General features: G+C 41.0%; 2 protein-coding genes across 2 annotated transcripts; both read left to right on the top strand.

Annotated features, from left to right (window-relative positions):
* The first annotated feature begins 4,682 nt into the window (after positions 1-4,682).
* Positions 4,683-6,318, top strand: LOC131681605 (uncharacterized). Its single transcript, XM_058962496.1, has 2 exons — positions 4,683-5,604; positions 5,908-6,318. The coding sequence occupies exons 1-2, from the start codon at positions 4,801-4,803 to the stop codon at positions 6,169-6,171; spliced, it is 1,068 nt and encodes a 355-aa protein (XP_058818479.1). The 5' UTR covers positions 4,683-4,800; the 3' UTR covers positions 6,172-6,318.
* Positions 6,319-13,061: 6,743 nt separating this feature from the next.
* Positions 13,062-13,601, top strand: LOC131679826 (uncharacterized). Its single transcript, XM_058960574.1, has one exon. The coding sequence runs from the start codon at positions 13,062-13,064 to the stop codon at positions 13,599-13,601; it is 540 nt and encodes a 179-aa protein (XP_058816557.1).
* Positions 13,602-19,883: the final 6,282 nt, after the last annotated feature.

Raw genomic sequence — 19,883 nt, 5'->3', positions numbered from 1 at the left:
AATTTGATCTAGCTTTGAAGAGATAATAAATATTTCATAACGGATTTTCTCGTCTATCGTATTTTCCTCAGCATATCACATATCTACATACAAACGGACATTCAGAGAAAATTCACCATTCCATAAGAAAACTCGACTTATCCTTCGGTGCAGTTTGTCAAGTTCGACTAATATGCTTGTGTGTGTAGTAGAGTTGCGAGAGCATGTGTAGATCTGAGAGCGTGTATGTGTAAGTGAGTGGTTGCGCTTGCGATGATTATTCAAGTTCTATGGAGATGAAATACGGAAGACTCGGAAATTTCGTAAGTGGCCAAAATATATCTTTGACAACATATCACATTTCTGTTGGATATAGAAGCCAAACTGAAGGCAGTCATTGAAGTTTTTTGTTTATTACACAGGATTTCAATATGTAAACCATGTGGTAGTTCAAATATGCGTACGGATGTACGATTTGTTTTAATCAATCCCCAGGATTATATATTGGAAATTGCTTTTCGACGTATCAAATTTTTGATAAATATTATTGCGTATGCAATAAATAATCTCAAGGGCAGATTCCTGAATGTTTTTCTAGATTATTGATTATGTTGTATCAAATATTGTGTATGTTATTCTAGTCTCTTATCCCTCTTTTATATTTGATCCTTTATTACCGCGGAGTCGTAACATTGATTGTTTGAAAAATACGAAATTTTTATTTGAACACTTTTCATGTATGCCATGTCGTCGCTGTTGTGCTATCTTATGACAAACGCCATTTTGGGGTAAACTGAGTTAGATATGCCACATTGCTTGTTTGAAAAATCTCTACAAAGTGGCGTTTTCAGAATTTTGAAATTCTACTTGGTTACTTAGATATAGCGAGAAACATGATGAGAAATTGTTATTGTGCTGCTTCAAATCACTGTATCTAGGGATTTTCTCAAGTTATATTGAAGTTTAAGATGTTTTATGTGTGAAAATGTCTGAGGAGCACAATGGCATAAACATTTTCAAAAGAAAATTACACGAGGTGTGAGAAAAACACAGTTTTACTTTTAAACTGGAAATAAAGGATATTTGGCAACACTGTAACCTAAAATAACATTTTTTTCTAGATTCCCTGACTCATTTCCTTCAAAATGCATTTCACTGATTGTTTATAGACCATATGAACGCTAAGATATGAATAAAAGTTAAAAATTGATGATTTTTTTCTATGGAAAATTTTCCATGCACGATTATGACACGTCATACAAAATTTGTCATCAATACACGCCTATGACACGTGTGAGTGCGACTTTTGTTTACATTCATAGTAAAAACTCGCAACATAGTCAACCGACCTTCGTAATATTTGAGAGATTAATGCAGAATAGATAGAAGCATCAATTGTCTTCTTTAGATTGTTTATACAATTTATAAGTTTCAAGATATTCAATCTCAAACTTTAAAAATCGTTTTTCTCGAAATGTGCTAAATGGCGCTTTTCATAAGATAGCACAACAGCGACGATGTACAAACATGCAATTGCCCAGAAATAATTTCATAAAACGATTCCGCGCAAATTTCAAGTGGATTCTAGTGTAATATACTTCCCAATATTGATTATAGTGCACATTTGCAGTATAAAGTTGACCTAACCCAACTGGAGAATACAATCTCACATTCATCTGTGAACTAAAAGTTGATTCACTTGTGAATGTTTACAGTACAATCTTCCGATTCAATCAACAAAAACAGAATCACAATCTTCTTCATTCATCATAGTATGTGTCATTCTTTTACGTGACTCACTTGTTAGGAAGATCATCTGTACCTACGCTCAGTTGCGTTCATTTGGAGAGTTTCAGTCGGACCGTGAATGAACGACTGGCTACTGTCAATGCAATGAACAAATTCGCCAAGAGTTATGCGAATGAATGATAATTCCCATCCCTGATGAACGTTACGGTAATATGCGCACTGCAAGCATTTATGAAACGTTGATTTGAATGTGGATCTACATAGAATGCTGTTGTCACCGAAAGATTATTGGCTGCGTGTATTTCGATCAAAGGTTGAATCGAATACACAACGAAGGGCCTAGCCACCAGTTGAAACATTTGTTCTCTTGTTAATCCGTCGACAAATCGATACCAATAACCGCGTTTTTCAGCTTTCAGTAAGTTTTTCATTTATGATTCTAACGTCACGTATATTCGGAATAATTCGGGCGATTCGACTTTCAAAATGTCCTGACAAGACCTTTTCGCATACAATTCTGAACACTCTCTGGTCACCAGGGAGTGCCGAGTACTCGTTTCGGCTGACATTCAATCGCAGTGTATAGAATCAAACCAGTCCAAATTTTGTACGCTTCTACCGCAAGAATTTCTTGTTTTAATTCGATTGTTTCGGATATGGCATACCGTGAGAATTGAAGTCTTCTAAAACCAGCTAAGGTGCGATGTATATGGAAACAATACCAATATGTCTTTGCCATTGATTCGGTCCTGACAAGCGACAACTTCAATACCTGGTACCGAGTAAAGGTATTCCATAGTATTTTCTCGGCCCTTGCGAATAATGTTAAAATTGTGGAAGATTCACATTGGAAGTTAACCAGGTTTTACACAATGCAAATGCATGGTGTAAAAACTGAGAAAAAATGTAGAAACTGAAATGTAGGGACACTTGGCGTTTTTGATGTCCTATGTGGAAATTCCTGCTCTTTTCTTAGATTCCCGAGACCAAAAACCACTTATTTTGGTTTTGTAACAGCACCCTTCAAGGGACAGTCTCAGGCTTTTACGAGGAAGCTAAGGAGAGAAAGTGATTTTTCTTCTTCGAAAATGTATATTGCACACTAGAAAATGTTCCTACAATGGGATGGTCAGACTCTCGCTCTTTAGTGAACGAGGAAGTGTATAAATTAATCATGGCCGGTAGCGTAGCCCTATTTAGCAATTCTTCTCGGAGCGTTCTTTAAAAAAGTGCTTCAATTTTTCCCCAAATAATTTATATGTGGAATATGTTGAGAGTCATGCGGAGTCTCTCCGCAGTAGGAAAACTTTTCCTTGTTCTCTCCGCATTTTTCACATCGTGCCTTGTTTCTACAATAAGTATCTGTAGGTGCAATGGTTTGCGACGAGGGCAGTTCTTGCCCCGCGGCACAAAAAGACGAACTGGTAGACGAGCCCCGTTCAAAAGAACAAAGTGCTGATGAGCAGACCCTGCGAAAGGCTCGATATGAGGCTGATGGAAAATTAGTGGTTTCTTACATTCCTCGATTTTTACCGAAGCAAATTACTTGCAAACTAGAATTTTCACTCACTAAAGCAAAGGGTTCTTAAAGAATCCAACCCTACTACACCATCAATCTCTACTTCCCAAGAGGGTACGGAGACAAGACTTCTTCGTACATAGCCAAGTATTTAGTTAGATCCCGCATATATCGATGATGTTAAATGGCTTATATTTGGTCCGGAAGAAGACATTACTGGTGCCGGTTGTATTAGATGGATATAATTTGCATCGAAAAGTGGACTTATCGGAATTATTTTTGCCACCGCTGAAATATCCAAATCGACCTGCATTGAGCCTGAGGGGATGTCGGTCGTTGGAGATATCTTGCCGTTAGCCAACACTATCATGCAGGCTTCAGTATCTGCGAAAGGTTTTATCGGTGGGAACGGAAAACTAATGCAACGATATTTAAAAGAATGGAGCAATTGGTAGTTAGCTGTGGAACATATGAAGTATCAGCAATCAACGAATACATTTTCGCTGAGCCGTCCGCCATACAGCCCGTTAACAAAGAGTGTTTCCAAATAGCCACCAGATATTATCCGGGAATTTTCCTGTTCACTTACACACGCCAGATCTGAACTTTCGTCACCATGGGTCCCCATCACTCCGCATCTTAGTACCCACTCGGGAAAAAAGTGTTCCGCCGGCCCTGAGCTTAGTACTATGAGTCTCGATGAGTATGTATCGAATAATGTGATATTGGTATCGTAAAAAGTCTTTAGAGGTGGGACTTAGGTTTCCTTAAACATCAGCTGAATTCTGTTCAATCCTTTAGTAGGTATGCACCGCATCCATGATCGCTAGACGTGATAGTGGATTTTATGTCCTATTAAGGTGTCATGCGCACATTCCCCGTCCAATTTTCACTCCGAATATTCACAATTTTTAAATGGAGGATGTGTAGATATTTTGCAATACAGCACAACGTTGCGAAATCCAAAGAGCATGAGAAAATGCTTTGCGCGGAGAGAATTTTCATCGAAAAAATATAAATGCCCCTTGTATTAGATTTGCCAATAATCATCAGAGCTGACGCGTAATTCAACTTGGATTGTACAAGTCTTTTTCTCCATATTTAAAAAAAAATCGTAAGCAAAGTGTAATGAAATTAATTGGACAATTTGAGCATCTTCAGTGACAACTTCCTCACTTGACTCAAGATTATATACTTAGAAGGTGGTACTACCCATGTATTCATCCAAACCTATCCATTTCGTTGTGCATTGATCTTCCAGCACAACAAATATGTGTTTTGTTTCATGAGGAACACTTTCGTTGCCGTTACCCTCCCTAGTCTTTAATCTTGTACTGCATCGCTCACCCTCATGTCCGGCAAAAGTTGATAAGATAGCACCGTCACATTCAAACCAGTCACTTGTAGCATTGATATTCAGCCGCAGAGCGCCGCGCTATTTAAACCACTACACGGAACCGCCGCTCAACCAGTTTAGCCAGTGCTGTTCATCCAAAAAAAAAAACAACTAAACATTTAGTCCTCAGTTGCTTCGCGTAATACGCTCCAGCATCATGTCATCCGGCAGCAAAAAGATCACTCCGCTGTTCAACGACTATCTGTACGGGGCGATCCGGCGAATTGCCACCGAGCAGGGATTCACGCCGGATTTGTTTTCGGTGGATTTCGACGAGGAAAGTTGCATCGAATGCAACGGGTTCGTGAGTTTCGTGTTCAAGGCCATCATCAACGGAGACGACCGGGAGCTGGTGCTGTGGTGCAAGGTACCCCCGAATGACGACCAGCGATCGATGGATTTGTTCCGGCGTGAAGTTCACTTCTACCGTGAGATTCTGCCTGCATTCTATCGATTTCAAAAGGAAAAAGGAATAAGCGAAGATTCAGATGAGGGATTTTTTAGTGCACCCAAGTGTTATCTAGCACACTGCGATACGGATAAGGCTGAACCCGAGGCTGCTATTGTGCTGGCTTATGATGAGAGCTACGAGCGGTGGGACTGGGACAAGCTGGAACCGATCAATGTTGAACACGCGAAGCTATTGATGCGTCAGCTCGGACGGTTACATGCCATCACGTTTGCTCTGAAGGAACAGAAGCCGGAAGTTTTTGAGCAATTTAAGTTGAAAGATGTGCTGGTACCGAACAGTGATTTGGTGTCTCTTATGAAGGAATCATTTGACCGAGCTTTGGTCACCATGAGGACTAGGTTTGCCGCAGAACAGGAGCAGATTCAGCGGATAAAGGAAGCGGTCTTTCAAATGCTGACAGCTTGTGCAGATCCGGTGAAATCAGAGCCATATTGCGTCGTTAGTCATGGGGATTGCTGGATCAATAATTTGATTTATGGGCATGATGAGGTAAGTCGTTGCTTTTCACTACAATCATAAGAATTACATTTCCCAATGCTCAAATTCTCTATGGCATAAATAAACTGGGAAGAAATTCTGATTTTATCAAACATTGATTTCATCCTGAGACAGCAGAGATAACAACACAAGTCAGTAACAATTACCACAAGATGCAATAAACCATTCACTTATTTTTAGTTAGCTAGGCACTGAGATGCTGGATAAATTCAATATAAAGCATCTAGCGAAAACAAACACTATAACCATAGCATCTGACTAAATCACTCTGTCTTATCTGTCTTGAAAACCCAGAACAACGTCGCCACCAGCCTCACATTCACCGATTGGCAATCGTCCCGGTATGCTAGCCCACTGCTGGACCTGGGCTATTTCTTCTTTCTCTGCACTGGAGCTCAGTTCCGCAAGGACCACTTGGATGACCTGCTGCAGCACTATCACAGCTCAGTGAAGGACTTGTTGGATCGGTTGGGTGAAGACACCGCCCGCCAGTTCCCCCTCACCAATCTGCACCGGTTGATGAAACCGTTCCGAGAGTTGCTCCTCGGTGACTGCTGACCACCACCACCACTGGCACGTGATGATCCTTCATTGGCAACGAATTCAAAATCGGGGAAAGGTGGTGGAATAATAAGTTATAAGAAAATTCTTCCATTTTGCTTTGACAGCCATAAATTTGACCGGACTCGGAAAATTGTTTGGAAATCTCGTGCACCTTTTCATACACTAGAGCATAGCCGAAATCATATTAGGAAGCAAGAGATTGCCTGTTTCGTCGTCCGTCAATGGTGTGCTTGTTCTGGGACAGTACCAACCGGACAGATAGAAATGATGATACGTGTCGCCTTCAAGTGGGAATACTATATACGGAGCAATTTTATTCGAGAAAAGGAAAAGCAATTTCTTTGAAAAGATGGTTCTCATGCACTGGAGGAGCGTGTGTGTAGAAAGGGTTTTTTTATGATGGAAGTAAGGTACACAATTCCAACGAGACGAATTATATTTGATTTGTTCAGCATATTTTATTCCGTGATTGCGAGCGTTTCAGCATGATCTCAGTAACTGTGTGAATACAAATCTGAACATATGAAAATGTAAACGTGATCAAGTTTGATAATTGCTCACTACATAGAAAATTAACGAAATGTCGAAAATTTATTCAAAGGGGAAGCTGAGATAATATGAGCACCACTGCCTTGAGGTCTTGACGACGTCATGTCAAAATCAAAACAAACGGTAAATCATTAACCCATTCATGCCCATGTTGTTTGTGGATAACAACGTTTTTAAACAGCTAAAACTTTTGATTGAAGCAAGATTTTTTCTCAAAAACAAATAAGGCTAATAAATGTGATTATTGGCTTCATTTGAGTATTACCAGTTACAAGGATCAGTTCTAGAACTGAAGTTATTGCAATTAGTCTGATTGGATTCCGATGGAGCAGTGCTACCAGGGACAGTTTACGTTGACGACGGAAAGTGATTTTTTCATATATCTTCGTTATGTTGCAATATTATTGGAAACTGATAAAACTGGTCAATTAAGACTATCTTTGGTTACGTTTTCCACGCAATTGGACTACTGTAAATATTCTAAGAGAATTGAATTGAGCATTGGAAGGTAAAAATAGAGTAGATTTTAACACTGCGGGGAAGCACGTATCTTTATGAAAAAACGCTTTTCGTGCTTCTTGACGTCACTGTTTTCAAGGAAAAACAGTTTTTTAATTTTTTTATTCATTTCGTTTATTTGATAGGCACAAATGCGTTAGCTTGGCGGTGCCAAATTCTTTTGTTTTTTTCATTTTGGATATTTTAAAACTAGGAGGTTACAATGTTGAAATATTTTTTTTAATGAGAAAAATTTTATAGCTATCTTAAGACTAGAAATAAGATTCTATATACAAGAGAGGGGGCAAAAGATTATTTTTATGAAGAATTTTAAAACAATGAATTCAATAGTAATAGTTTTTTAGGAAATATTTACAGTTATCTTAAAACTAACAATATAGTTTGGTACACAAAAGGGGGAACAAATATTCATGAGAAATTTCACAGGTGTTTTAAAACTAGGGATACAATTCTATTTACAAGATGGGGGACAATAGTTTTAACAAAGAGGTAAAATTACAACTATCTTAAAACTAGGAATACAGAATACAAATTTAAAGTTTTTTAGCGGAGACTTATGCTTGGTCAAGATATTCAGAGGGAGGCGAAAAACAGTTTTGAAACACTTCATGCACTAGAAAAAAGTTGGGCATGAAAGGGTTAATATTAGCTTAAGTCCTTTACATCTATAGCAAAAGAACAATAATGTGATCCAAATTGATAGAAAGCGGAACATTCTTCAAACGTTGAGATTAGTTATAGAATTTGCGTTTTGACTTCGTCTCATCAGTATCCGACACTAACTTAGTGACAGTACTAAGCTAGCTTCAAAAACTAAAACATTTTTTCTGATGATTTTTCCACTAGGGAGGAACATAGTATAATGCGTTCAGAGATATTTTATAAATCATTGAAAAATCGTTGACGGTAATACCAAAATTGCTTAAAGAGTGAAGTGGTCCAAAATTGATCAAACGTGATTAAGTTCACTTTGATTAAGATGTTATATAAATGGATTAATTCTATTTCGTATTATGTGATTAGGTTTCCGATGTTATTCTTGCGAATTATCACACCTCCCGTTAGCTTTCTTTACCGCGGCTGTGCCCACTTTATTCGATGTCGAACATCAATGTGCTTTAAATTGTTTCTCATTTCCCAATATTTCTGAGTTTTTATTTTGTCGTTACTACGATTTATTTTTCAATATTAGGGTCACTTTTAAAAATTTCGAAAGAAACAGCCAGTGAACTTTCCTTGACATAAATGTGTTGATTGACGATGTTATCACGAAAATGTTTGGTCTACATGTGATAATCGCTTTCCAAACCAAGTGTTTTTCCGAAGCTTTTAAAAGTTGTTCTGTTTAAATTTATTCTGAACCTTTCCTTCTCCAGCGGCCATATACAAATTATGACCTGATTACTTGAAACCCACCTTGACATAGTTTTTTTCCATTAAAACGCTATCAAACTTGGTTGTGTACAGGCATGCCAGATAACTTTTTGCAAAGTGTGCAGCTTTGAAAAATATGCACAACTAAAAAAATCGTTTAAATTTACGTCTCCTGACCATGACATATACGAACATAAAAATTACTTAGTTTAACTTAGGCCAACTAGTTAGAATGTGTACTTGAAGCGTTGATTATGAGGTTTTCTTGGAGTTGAAAGTTTTAATGCCGCTTTTACAAAATAAGTCTCAAAAACCGCTAATGGAATTTAATAAAACTAATATTGTTACTTGGGATCGGATCTTGAGGTTTCCTTTTGACCCGCACTACAACAATATGGTTGTTTTCGGAACAGTATTAACAAGTAGACGCCAAATATGGATATCTCACACCATTTGAAAACTCAAGATGGCGACATCCAGTTTCGCGGAATTCTCTAAAATCTAATCAATTTGGGTGTTTTTGGAACGGGCTTGACGAGTAGACGCTCTCCCGAAGCCGAGCGGTAGATTTTTCCTGATACCGATGTTCATTTCCATGAGCCGTTTAGCTCCCCGCTTCGTCCCGATCTACTCGATCTAGTCCCCGGCGGTGGATCTAGCCTACTTAACGAACCAACCAGTGGATGCTGAGGTCCATCCAGCGATTCCGGATGGAGCATAGCTTCCGGTTCACTGGCGCCACAACGACCCGCTGCTAGCTATTCGACGCGATCTACTCGGTCTAATCCCCGGTGGTGGATCTAGGCTACTCACGAGCTACCCGGTAGGGTGTCGAGCTCGGTCCGGCGATTCCGGTGAAGCTAGACATCTGGTTAACTGGCACCCCGACGACCCAAACTACTCAACTGGTCCCCGGCGGTGGACCTAGTATACACCGTCGGAGATTTCCCCGGCGGCGGAATTTTTCTAGAAACCCGAATTGTGGCTTCTTGTTGGTCCCTTCGCCACGCGGTATGCTCGTCGCTGCATATCTTTTCAATGATGTTGTCCACTGCCACACCAGGCATACCCCTACGAACTTCTTCGAACCTAGGGCATTCAAATACCACGTGTTCCGCTGTCTCTTGCACGTCGACACACTCCAGGCAAAGGGGTGACGAAGCATGTCCAAACCGATGCAGGTACTTCCGGAAGCATCTGTGCCCGGACAAAAACTGCGTCAGATGGAAGTTCACTTCTCCATACTTCCTATGCACCCAAACTGACACATTTGGAATGAGTCGGTAGGTCCACCTTCATTTCTACGCATTGTCCCACTCCTGCTGTCATTTAGCCAACGAGTCCGCTTGGAACAGTCTCCTTGCATTACGTGCATTTCTCCGCTGGTAGCATTCCACGTCCTACGCCAGGGTGATGCAGATGGGGATCATCCCGGCGATGACGCATACTGCCCCCGACGATATTGTTCTGTAGGCACTCGCGACTCGTACGACCATCAGCCGGAATGTCCTGTTCAGCTTTTCACGGTTCCGCAACGCAGCACCCCATGCAGGAACTTCATATCGGAGTATCGATGACGAAACAGTACATAGCAGACGTTTCGTGCTGCTTCTCGGGCCGCCGACGTTTGACATGATTCTCGCTATTGCGTTCGTTGCCTTCGCCGACTTTTCACAAGCGTAGTCAACGTGGTTGTTGAAGTTCAACCGGTCGTTGATTATCACTCCCAATTGCTCTACGACGTCGATCTGCATGCGCTGAACCGCTTTTCAGTTGCTGACCAACAACATCTCCATCTTGTGAGCTATTTGCACCTTGACATTGTTCATCCAGCTCTCGATCGCATCTATTGTCTCCGTCACCGACACCTCCACTTCTTCAAGTATCTCACCCATCACCGTTAGAGACACGTCGTCCGTGAAACCCACGGTTTTCACTTTCCGGGGCAGCTGCAGCGTATCGTACATCTCGTTCCAAAGAGTTGAACCAGGAATGGAGCCCTGAGGAACGCCCGCTGTGACTCGCATTGAGTTCTGCCCTTCGGAAGTAGCTCTTCAGGATCTGGCATAGATAGACAGGAACCCTCTTTCTGTGCAGCGATGGCTTCCCAGCTGGAACTGTTGAATGATTTCTTCACATCTATCGTGACCACAGCGCAGTATCGATCTCCTCTTCGCTTCTGTTTAGATGTCTTCTCAGCATTCTCGAGCACTATCCGAATTGCATCTACTGTCGAAGCTCCTTTGCGGAATCCGAACTGCATCTAGGACAGTGTAAATTTCGTCAACCTGTTAAGGATGATCCTTTCCAGGAGTTTTCCTAGTGTATCCAGCAGACATATGGGTCTGTACGAGGCCGGATTGCTAGGTGGTTTCCCTGGCTTTGGCAGCAACACCAGCGTCAGGACATTTCACATTTTGGGGAAGTTGTCTTCATTTAGGCTTTTCTGCAGCACCATCCTGAATATGTCCAGATATGCCAGGATCGCAGCTTTCAGCACCACGTTTGATATTCCATCCGGACCGGGGGCTTTCTTTAATTTCAGGCGCTTCGATGCTTTTGCGAGCTCGTCGTTAGTCACTTGCCGATCGTCCGTGTTTGTCGCTTTTTCGAGTAGTGTTTGACGGAACCAGTCGTGGTTCAACACAACTTTCGCTCAACGACGTCTTGTTTCCTGCTCCTACAGGGCAGCCAGCTTTGTACCCAACGGTTGTTAATTTTCGATTGCCACGCTTCGTAATAACTGCCGATGTAGAGAAGATGTTTAGACAGATATGGGTCCATCCGGAGGACCGCCGCTACCAACAAATCCTTTGGAGGAATGAGCCATCGGAACCAATTCGCATCTACCAGTTGAACACCGTCACTTACGGGCTCACCAGTTCACCGTTTCATGCAACACGAATCTTGAATCAATTGGCCACAGATGAGGGAGGACGGTTCCCATTAGCAGTTCCAATTATTCGCAAGGGGACTTATGTTGACGATGTACTCTCAGGGCATGACAACCATCAGTTACTCAGCAAGTCATGCAAACAACTTATGGAGATGCTGAAATCAGCCGGATTCGTGCTCAGAAAGTGTGCTTCTAATGATCCTGCCATACTATCGAGTATTCCTCAGGAGCTGTGGGAATCTGCCCCTCAATTGGAAATTGATAGGTCAACCGCAGTGAAAACACTTGGTTTGTTGTGGTTCCCTCAAACGGACACGTTCAAATTCAAAATACCACAACTGACAGCACTGGATGTAGTCACGAAGCGAATCGTAGTCCCAGAAATGGCTCGCCTTTTCGATCCGCTAGGGCTTCTGGGACCTGTTGTAGTAAACGCAAAAATGTTTGTACAAAGACTCTGGGCTGATAACATACTATGGGATGAAGAGCTGTCGGAAGAGCACAGTGTTTGGTGGAGGAATTATCTTCCAACTTCGTTCAATAGAAATTCCCCGAAGAGTTTTGTTCAACGTCAGACGTGAATATAATCTGCACTGTTTCTGCGACGCATCCCAGCGTGGGTACGGATGCTGTGTCTACGTAGTCTCACCAGATGAAACTGGGAAGCTTTACTCTCGCTTGCGCACTTCAAAGGCTCGTGCCGCTCCTCTACGAGGACAAACAATTCCAAGGCTGAAACTTTGTGCAGCGCTCTTGGGAAGTCAACTAATCGACCATCTTCGTAGAACAACCGAGTTTTCTAACACAGGCACCTATTGGACCGACGCCACAATCGTGCTGCACTGGATCAAATCGCAGTCCAACAACTGGAGGGTTTTCGTCTCAAATCGTGTGTCGGAAATACAACGCCTAACTAAGGGATCAGAGTGGAGGCATGTTGCTACCGAATTGAACCCCGCTGATCGTATTTCTCGCGGCACTCTGACAAGTGAACTTTTGGAAGACAAGTTATGGTGGCATGGTCCGAGTTACCCCACGACACCCGTCGAGCTATGGCCACAGCGTGTGATTTCGCAGCCTTCTGGACAGATGCTTCAGGAAGAATCCCGCGTTGCAGTTGCACTCCTTACCAGCCAAGCTGATTCATCCTCGATCGACAAGTTCTCCGATCTCGCGAAGCTGATCAGGCCAGTAACCTATTGTTATCGCTTCTACAATAACTGCAAGTTGCCGAAGGAGAAGAGAAACACTGGACAATTTACACCAAGCGATGGTCATTCCGCTCTGAAGGTTCTCGTTCGCCTAGCGCAAGCTACTGCTTTGCCATCCGCAGTATAGCTCTATCAAGATCGTCGAGGAAGCCCAGTTAATCCAAATGGACTTGGTTCGAAATCACCACTCAAAAACATAACCTGCTTTGTGGATACATTTGGGCTGTTCAGGCTCGATGGTCGACTCAAATACAAGAACGCCCCGTTCGACACCTGTTGTCCGATGATATTATTATTACTGTTACCGGTGCAATCTAGGATTTACACACCAGCAAATGGCACCGCTTCCATCAGTACGCGTAACTCCTGCTCGAGCATTTGCATATTCGGGGTTGGATTACTGCGGGCCGTTTCTCGTTCGTCCGTTGGTTGGGAGAGGAGCGTCGGTAAAAATCTACGTCGCGTTATTCGTGTGCTTAGTGGTGAAGGCCGTCCATCTCGAAGTTGTCGCCGTTCTGACGTCGGTCGCGTGTATCAATGCCGTGAAACGTTTCGTGGCACGCTGCGGTCGAGTGCTAGAATTACACTGCGATAATGCGACTGCTTTCGTCGGGGCAGATCGTCAGCTTAAAGCTGCGCGCCAAGCTTTCCGCGAACAGTTTCTTAACAAGGAGTGGGACAACTACTTCGTCAACAGCGGAATCACGTTTCGCTTCATCCCAGCCCGATCGCCGCATTTTGGTGGGCTATGGGAGGCTGGCATCAAATCGTTCAAGTATCACTTTCGTCGCATCATGGGATGCAAGGCGTTCAACATGGACCAGCTGCTAACCGTTGTGACCCAAATCGAATCCATCCTGAATTCTCGTTTTTAGCCCCTTTATCCGATTCTCCAGATGACATTTCCGCCCTAACCCCCGGTAATTTTTTGACCGGAGAACCACTTTTCTCCATCCCAGAACCAAACCTCTGTGAGCTGAGTTCTAATCGCTTATCACGCTACACGATCTATGGCGACATTTGTCCAGAGACTATTTGAGTCAATTGCAACAGCGTTCTAAATGGATGCAAGCTACAAAGGACGTGTGCGTTGGTCAACTGGTGTTGTTGAAGCAAGACAATACCCCTCCACTTCAATGGCCGTTGGGACGAATCGTCGACACAACCGTAGGGCACGATGGACATGTTCGTGTTGTGCTCGTCAAAAAGGCAACGGGATGTTATAAGCGTGCGCTAACGGGGATTTCGGTGCTTCCAATTGATCCGGACGAAGACACCGTAGAGAAGCAATCCACTTCGTCTGCAAATGGTCAGACTGCAGAACGGCATCGTAGATCGGTTTCACCCGCTGAACATTGAAATGGACGGTTCCAACGGGGCCGGTATGTTGGCGACAACCACAATGCGAGAAACATTTATAAAATTAAATAAATACCATTACCCTAATTACACATCATACTGTATGCACACACCCCTCGATTCAGTTCCCATCTATTTTATATAAACCCAATTTTATACACATATACACCTATTGAACAGAACATGTAATGAGCAGGAAGCAGCGACACAAAATCGAACATACACCTATCGAACAAACCACATCTCGTTCTCCGTGCATTTACCGAAAGGTCCAGGCAACCGCACCCGCAGTAGCTATTCATACGTCGGTTTTCAAGTACGCGATCGGTCATTGTCGAATAATTTCCGCCGTCAAATATCTCAACGAAGTGACATAAATCCCGTCGTACAGACGATTAGCTTTAAAAAGCCACAAAACGTGGAACGAAGCAAATCATTTATCCCCTGAAGATGATGCTAACCCGCATAGAAAACGTTTGACAAAGAACATAGTGCCAAAATAGGCTCATTACCCTACTTATTTCGAAAATTTCCGTTATGTGCAAGCTGTGCGTAGAGTGTACGTATATTTTGGAACATTATAGCAACTTTTCATTCATATTTTTTTTTGAAAATTCTAAGCCTTTAATGTACAGCTAATTTAATCGTAGATCAGTAGATAATTCAACACATACCTACATAAATATAGATAACATGACAGTGACTCGCTATTTGACATTGTCATCCGTTTTCCTATGCTTCTATATTCAACTGGTATCTTGCTGCCAACATCCAGCACCCGAGGACGTACGTACTTTCTCAACAGGCATGCTCACAATGCATCTGTTCCGCATATTTCTCCCCCCAGCAAGTCAAAGAGGATTTGGGATAATTAAGATTAAACTGTTGTTTAACTTGCCAATAGTGTGTGGCTGTTGGTTGGCTCTTAACTTTAAACTCAATCTTCGCTGATAACTATCTACTCCTTTAGAAATTTTCAGCTGGGACAGCAACATGTGTGAAGTAGATAAGTACTTGAAATCGATGAACATAGTTCGGGAGGCGAAGCTCTTATATGCATAGCATTCTGACTGAACAGGTGCTAACCTGAAACTTATGGTCTATAATTATGATCCCAACGACCAATGTTGTGACATGCAACGGGAGCTTCATAATTGGAAGCACTTGCTAACTAGTTTCAAAAGTGACAGTTTTCGAGAGCCACAATACGTTGCGTAAGCACTTGCTATTATTAAGTGGCTGTGAAGCGAGTCTCTTGTATATGTAGGGAACCTGATAGCTATAGGTTTCGTTTTCGTTTCACTGTTTCATCCCTTTAATTAAGGGTTCGTGGCTAAGGGTTGAAGGTTTGGCGATACTGTCCTTGATATCAGCATTTACACGACAGCAGCGAAAATGACTGTTGCTATTTTACTTAATTTGACCAGGACTATGTTTTAGAGTTACAAATGTAAATTGTTTTTACACTCTATTTTCTTGTAAGTTTGTTTAAAATCATGATGGATTAAAACGAGACAGTAGATTTGTTGTAGTACCTGACTCCAGATCACGCAGGGAGAGACTCGTTCTTGTATTTGCTAATTTATCTGTCGTTACTACGACTCACGTCTCAAAATTAACAGCGCAACTGCCAGATATATTGTAGTACTGCTCGGAATACGGATAAACTATTGGACACCGCGGAAAACGCAAGTATCGCTTCAAAAAGCAGGCCATGCACCACCGCTGTATAAGGATGTCATTTTGATGCACGACTTGATGTTTATTTATTTTTTTATATTATTGATCTCAACATCCAAACCACTCGAGAATCCACCCTGCCATATCAATCGCGATATCCGGTGAAAAAATCATAAACGATTTTATATGGATTCAAATGTGATAGCATTCTCCAGTGAAACCTATTGAGTGGCTTATCTTGTGTTAAAAGTAAACTGAATCCTGGCTTCATCCTTTCCATGTCCATCATTCTCTGTGCGCTGTCTGTGTAGAGAAGGGATTGTTTCTGGCCTCAAAAAAAAACATACTGAAAAGTGTTCATGTGTCAGGGAGGAACAAAGTTCGACGGACAGGAAGTCGGCCAGATTGTGTAGCACGTGTCCTATTCCATAGCCAGTAGCGCAACCAGGACAGCAGGCGTAACGCTTGCATTGGTTGCTCTCAACTGATGTGTCAGGCTTCATTTTCCCGTTTGTCGGTAGATTTTCGAAGCCCCATTCTGGATCATAAAACAACAGATTTCCGCTCAAATCATGTGGAATACCCTAAATTTAAGCTCGACGAGAATAATAAAAAAAATTAAACGTCGTTTAGGTGAAGCGAGAAAACCATTACTTCGTGTCGTACGTAGTATTTTTTTCTGCCTCCTCTCGACGAGTCCTGATGCGAGGTAAAAAATGAACATGAGCATAAGCAGGACCGATTTATCATTCTTCTGGAAGTACGCGGCAATGCTTTATGCTTCAATTCACCTGCATTGGACCGTGCTGCTGCACCGGAAGTCGAGGATCGGCAGGGACAGCGGCAGCCAGCTGTTGGATGTCAGGTTGGAAGCTGTTTTTTCTACAGAGTCTGAGATTGTACCATCTTCCGGTAGCAGCGCTGAGTTTTTGTGCGGATATTTCATAATGAACTAATTATACTGCATCTGCGATATACTTAATTTGTTTTTGTCTGCCTTTGGCTGGTGTTCCCAAAATAGCATAAGGCTAAATTTGCCACTATAAATAATCTAAATATTGGATAATCTGCAGATTTTTTATAAGCGAAACGATGGCATTTCAAATATGAATTTGTTTTACATATGATATAATCGTTTTACGAACATTCATACTATTGAATTCAATAATTCTTACAACAATAAGGCAACTGACCGGGTCAGACCCAATAGTTGTGATAGTAGGTATAGTTGGGATAGTGATAAAATAAATCTCTCTAAATCAAAGAAGGCCGGATTTTAACAGACGGAAAGGTGAATTAAAACCACATTGAACTAGATTGTGGCGAAGAAGCGATAACTGCAATAGAAGGAGTTTACAATTTTTCTTGTATAGATGGAAAGTACAAGGTGTTGTTTTGTTTATTGAATAACTTTCCTATAATACATAATCATAAGATTCATAACAAATACAACAACGTCGTCTACTAATAAACTGATTTAACCGGAGTAGCCATTCTCAATATTTTAAATAGCTTCTTCACAGCAAATCTGCATAACATGGTCACTTTGCCAAAAATTAATCGACCAGGCATTACATTTTTCCTCTCGGCGGGAGGAAAACCAGCGTTTACTGCCAAAAGCGAAAAAGGCCGGATGAAAACGAACGGGAACACACCTGATGTGCATACAGTGTCTATCGCAAACAAAGCAAAGCTGTCATTTTCTTTATATATGAATGCGCGTGATATTGATTTTTACTTTCTTTTGTTTATCGTTACCATGCAGATTTTGAATTTATCCACCATCACCGAGAGATGATAAATTTGAATCGACAGTCTGGCAAAGGGGAAAAATGTAAGTTCGACTTTTCGATTGCTGAGATAGAAATTTACGGAGATTGAGTCTCGTGCTCCAGTCGCACTTTGTGAACTGAAACATTAATAAGGAAGTTATTCATAATATACATTATAATATTCATACTGATTTTGAGATATTTTCCAATTTTCTATTGATTAGGTTTAAACGAGATAGAAAAAATGTAGGTCGGACTTTTTGACGTAGGACTACGTCTTTGTTTTCGATGTGGGGGTGCACTTTGCAATTTCTACAAAAATGGTATGTAACGAAAAGTGGTCCAATTTTGAACACATATAATTCAACCATCTCACGAAAAAATTTCAAATTTTTCGCACATATCGCCCCGAAATACTTCTAAGAATAGATTTCAATAGATAAACCCAAAGATTTTTGATACCATGGCATTAAAACTTAAAATAATGTACAACCTAGTCAAAATATCGCGCATATACACACAGAAGATAGCGCTTCCCAAGTCCGGCACGACAGATTTGTGTACCTCGCGCGCTACGAAAGTTTATTATTTACGTTCGATCCATTCATTGATTCATTTCCACGTCACGTGATTTCCCCTCAGTCTATCCATGAATACACTGCCTCTCGAAAAACCGTTGCAAAAACGCATCTAAGTCCATATATATTTTTTTTCGATTCTTGCATATTCATAGTTTTATAGATAGATACTGCATTCGCTACATTTGTTTGCGTACTTTAGGAAAGCTACAATAATGGCAAAATATAACTAGAAGGCATGGTCTATACATGAAATGTGACTATATTGTCTGAAATTTGATTTTTCTTCACCGGTCCGGGCTTTGTACCACACACATTTTTCGAGATTTTACAATTTTTAATGGCTGATCTTGTGCTATAAAGATTTAGTTTTAGATATTAGTTCAGTCAGGGTTTTCTGTCTTCTTTTTAGATCTTCTGAAATAAGTTTAATCGGATTCGATCACCTACTACAAATGAAATGACCTGATAACCAAGAACGTTTGGTTCAATATGGAACATTCGATGTTGATTGGTTGTGCTTAAACTATACGTAAGAAATATATTTGATTTATTATTACTCTAAATGTACTAAGAAAATAAATATTTTACAAAATAGAATTAGGTCGTTTGTAGTAAACATAGCTGAACAACATTTTATTCGTCGATTTATGGGAAGATGGGGTAAAACGCACCCCCGGGGCAAAATGCACCCCTTGATTATATCGAAAACAGTTGAAAATTTCTAGAAAACGGTAACATCAGTCGGTTTGACAACTGTACATCAATAGCAGCTCGAGAAATAAAAAACAATAACGTGCTCTTCCCATGTAATTATTGTGGCTCGTGCAACAAGGATTGTCCGCTCTTATAAATATTGTTTTACTATTATATTAGAGCATTCCAGTTCTATTTATACCGTCGTTCATTATTCTGTCTCACTATATATGAAAAATCTACTAAATAATTCACTTTTTGCTAAATTTATATCTCTGCTCCATCAGGGGCAAAATGTCTTATTCTCTGGTTTTTAATCGAAAACAGAAAAATCGGCCTAAAAACCTACCAATTGCATAACCTAAGGCTATTTAATTGCACACTTCTGTGAAGCATTTTTTCGGCGATTTTTGACCCCTCCCTCCCCCCTCGTAGCATTTGGTCACAAAATTCTAACCTCCCCCTCGTAAATAACGTAGCATTTACCTACCCCCTCCCCCTCGTCCCATGCATGAAACGGTGATGATAAAAAATTACATCTCCTTTCAAAATTTTTGACGACTTTTATCAACATTTTCATTATAACAGCAAATTTCGTGCAAAATAAGCCCATTTTATGACAAATATATAGTGTTGATAGTTTTGTTCTGAATTTTATATGTGAAAGAGAGCATGAAGGCAAGTTCTCTCAGTTCACAATCGTGCAGCTGCCAATGATTCTAAGAACCAAACGTTCATCTAAATTACTAAATTTTGTTTGATTGAATCCGAACTGAAAATTTAATTCAGCTTCCAAATTAAGTCTACTAGTTACAACATTAGATAACTAATGTAGCAAGTTAAAATCGCATACAAAATCTTTTCGTATTTTTGCGAACCTGTAATTCCGCGAATCGTAAAATGTACCTCATGAAAAACCGCATGTTTGAATTTAAATTCATTTCTCTTGGCAATGGAGGATCATTAAATCGTTTTCTCTAAACAATGGGTTTTAAACTTAATGCTACGTCGCGCAACTTCTGACCCTACCCTCCCCCTCGTCACACTTCGTCACAAATTTGGTATACCCTCC

This window comes from Topomyia yanbarensis, chromosome 2 (genome assembly GCF_030247195.1).
Source record: "Topomyia yanbarensis strain Yona2022 chromosome 2, ASM3024719v1, whole genome shotgun sequence".
NCBI lineage: Eukaryota > Metazoa > Arthropoda > Insecta > Diptera > Culicidae > Topomyia > Topomyia yanbarensis.
This window is presented reverse-complemented; position numbering and strand designations above follow the sequence as displayed.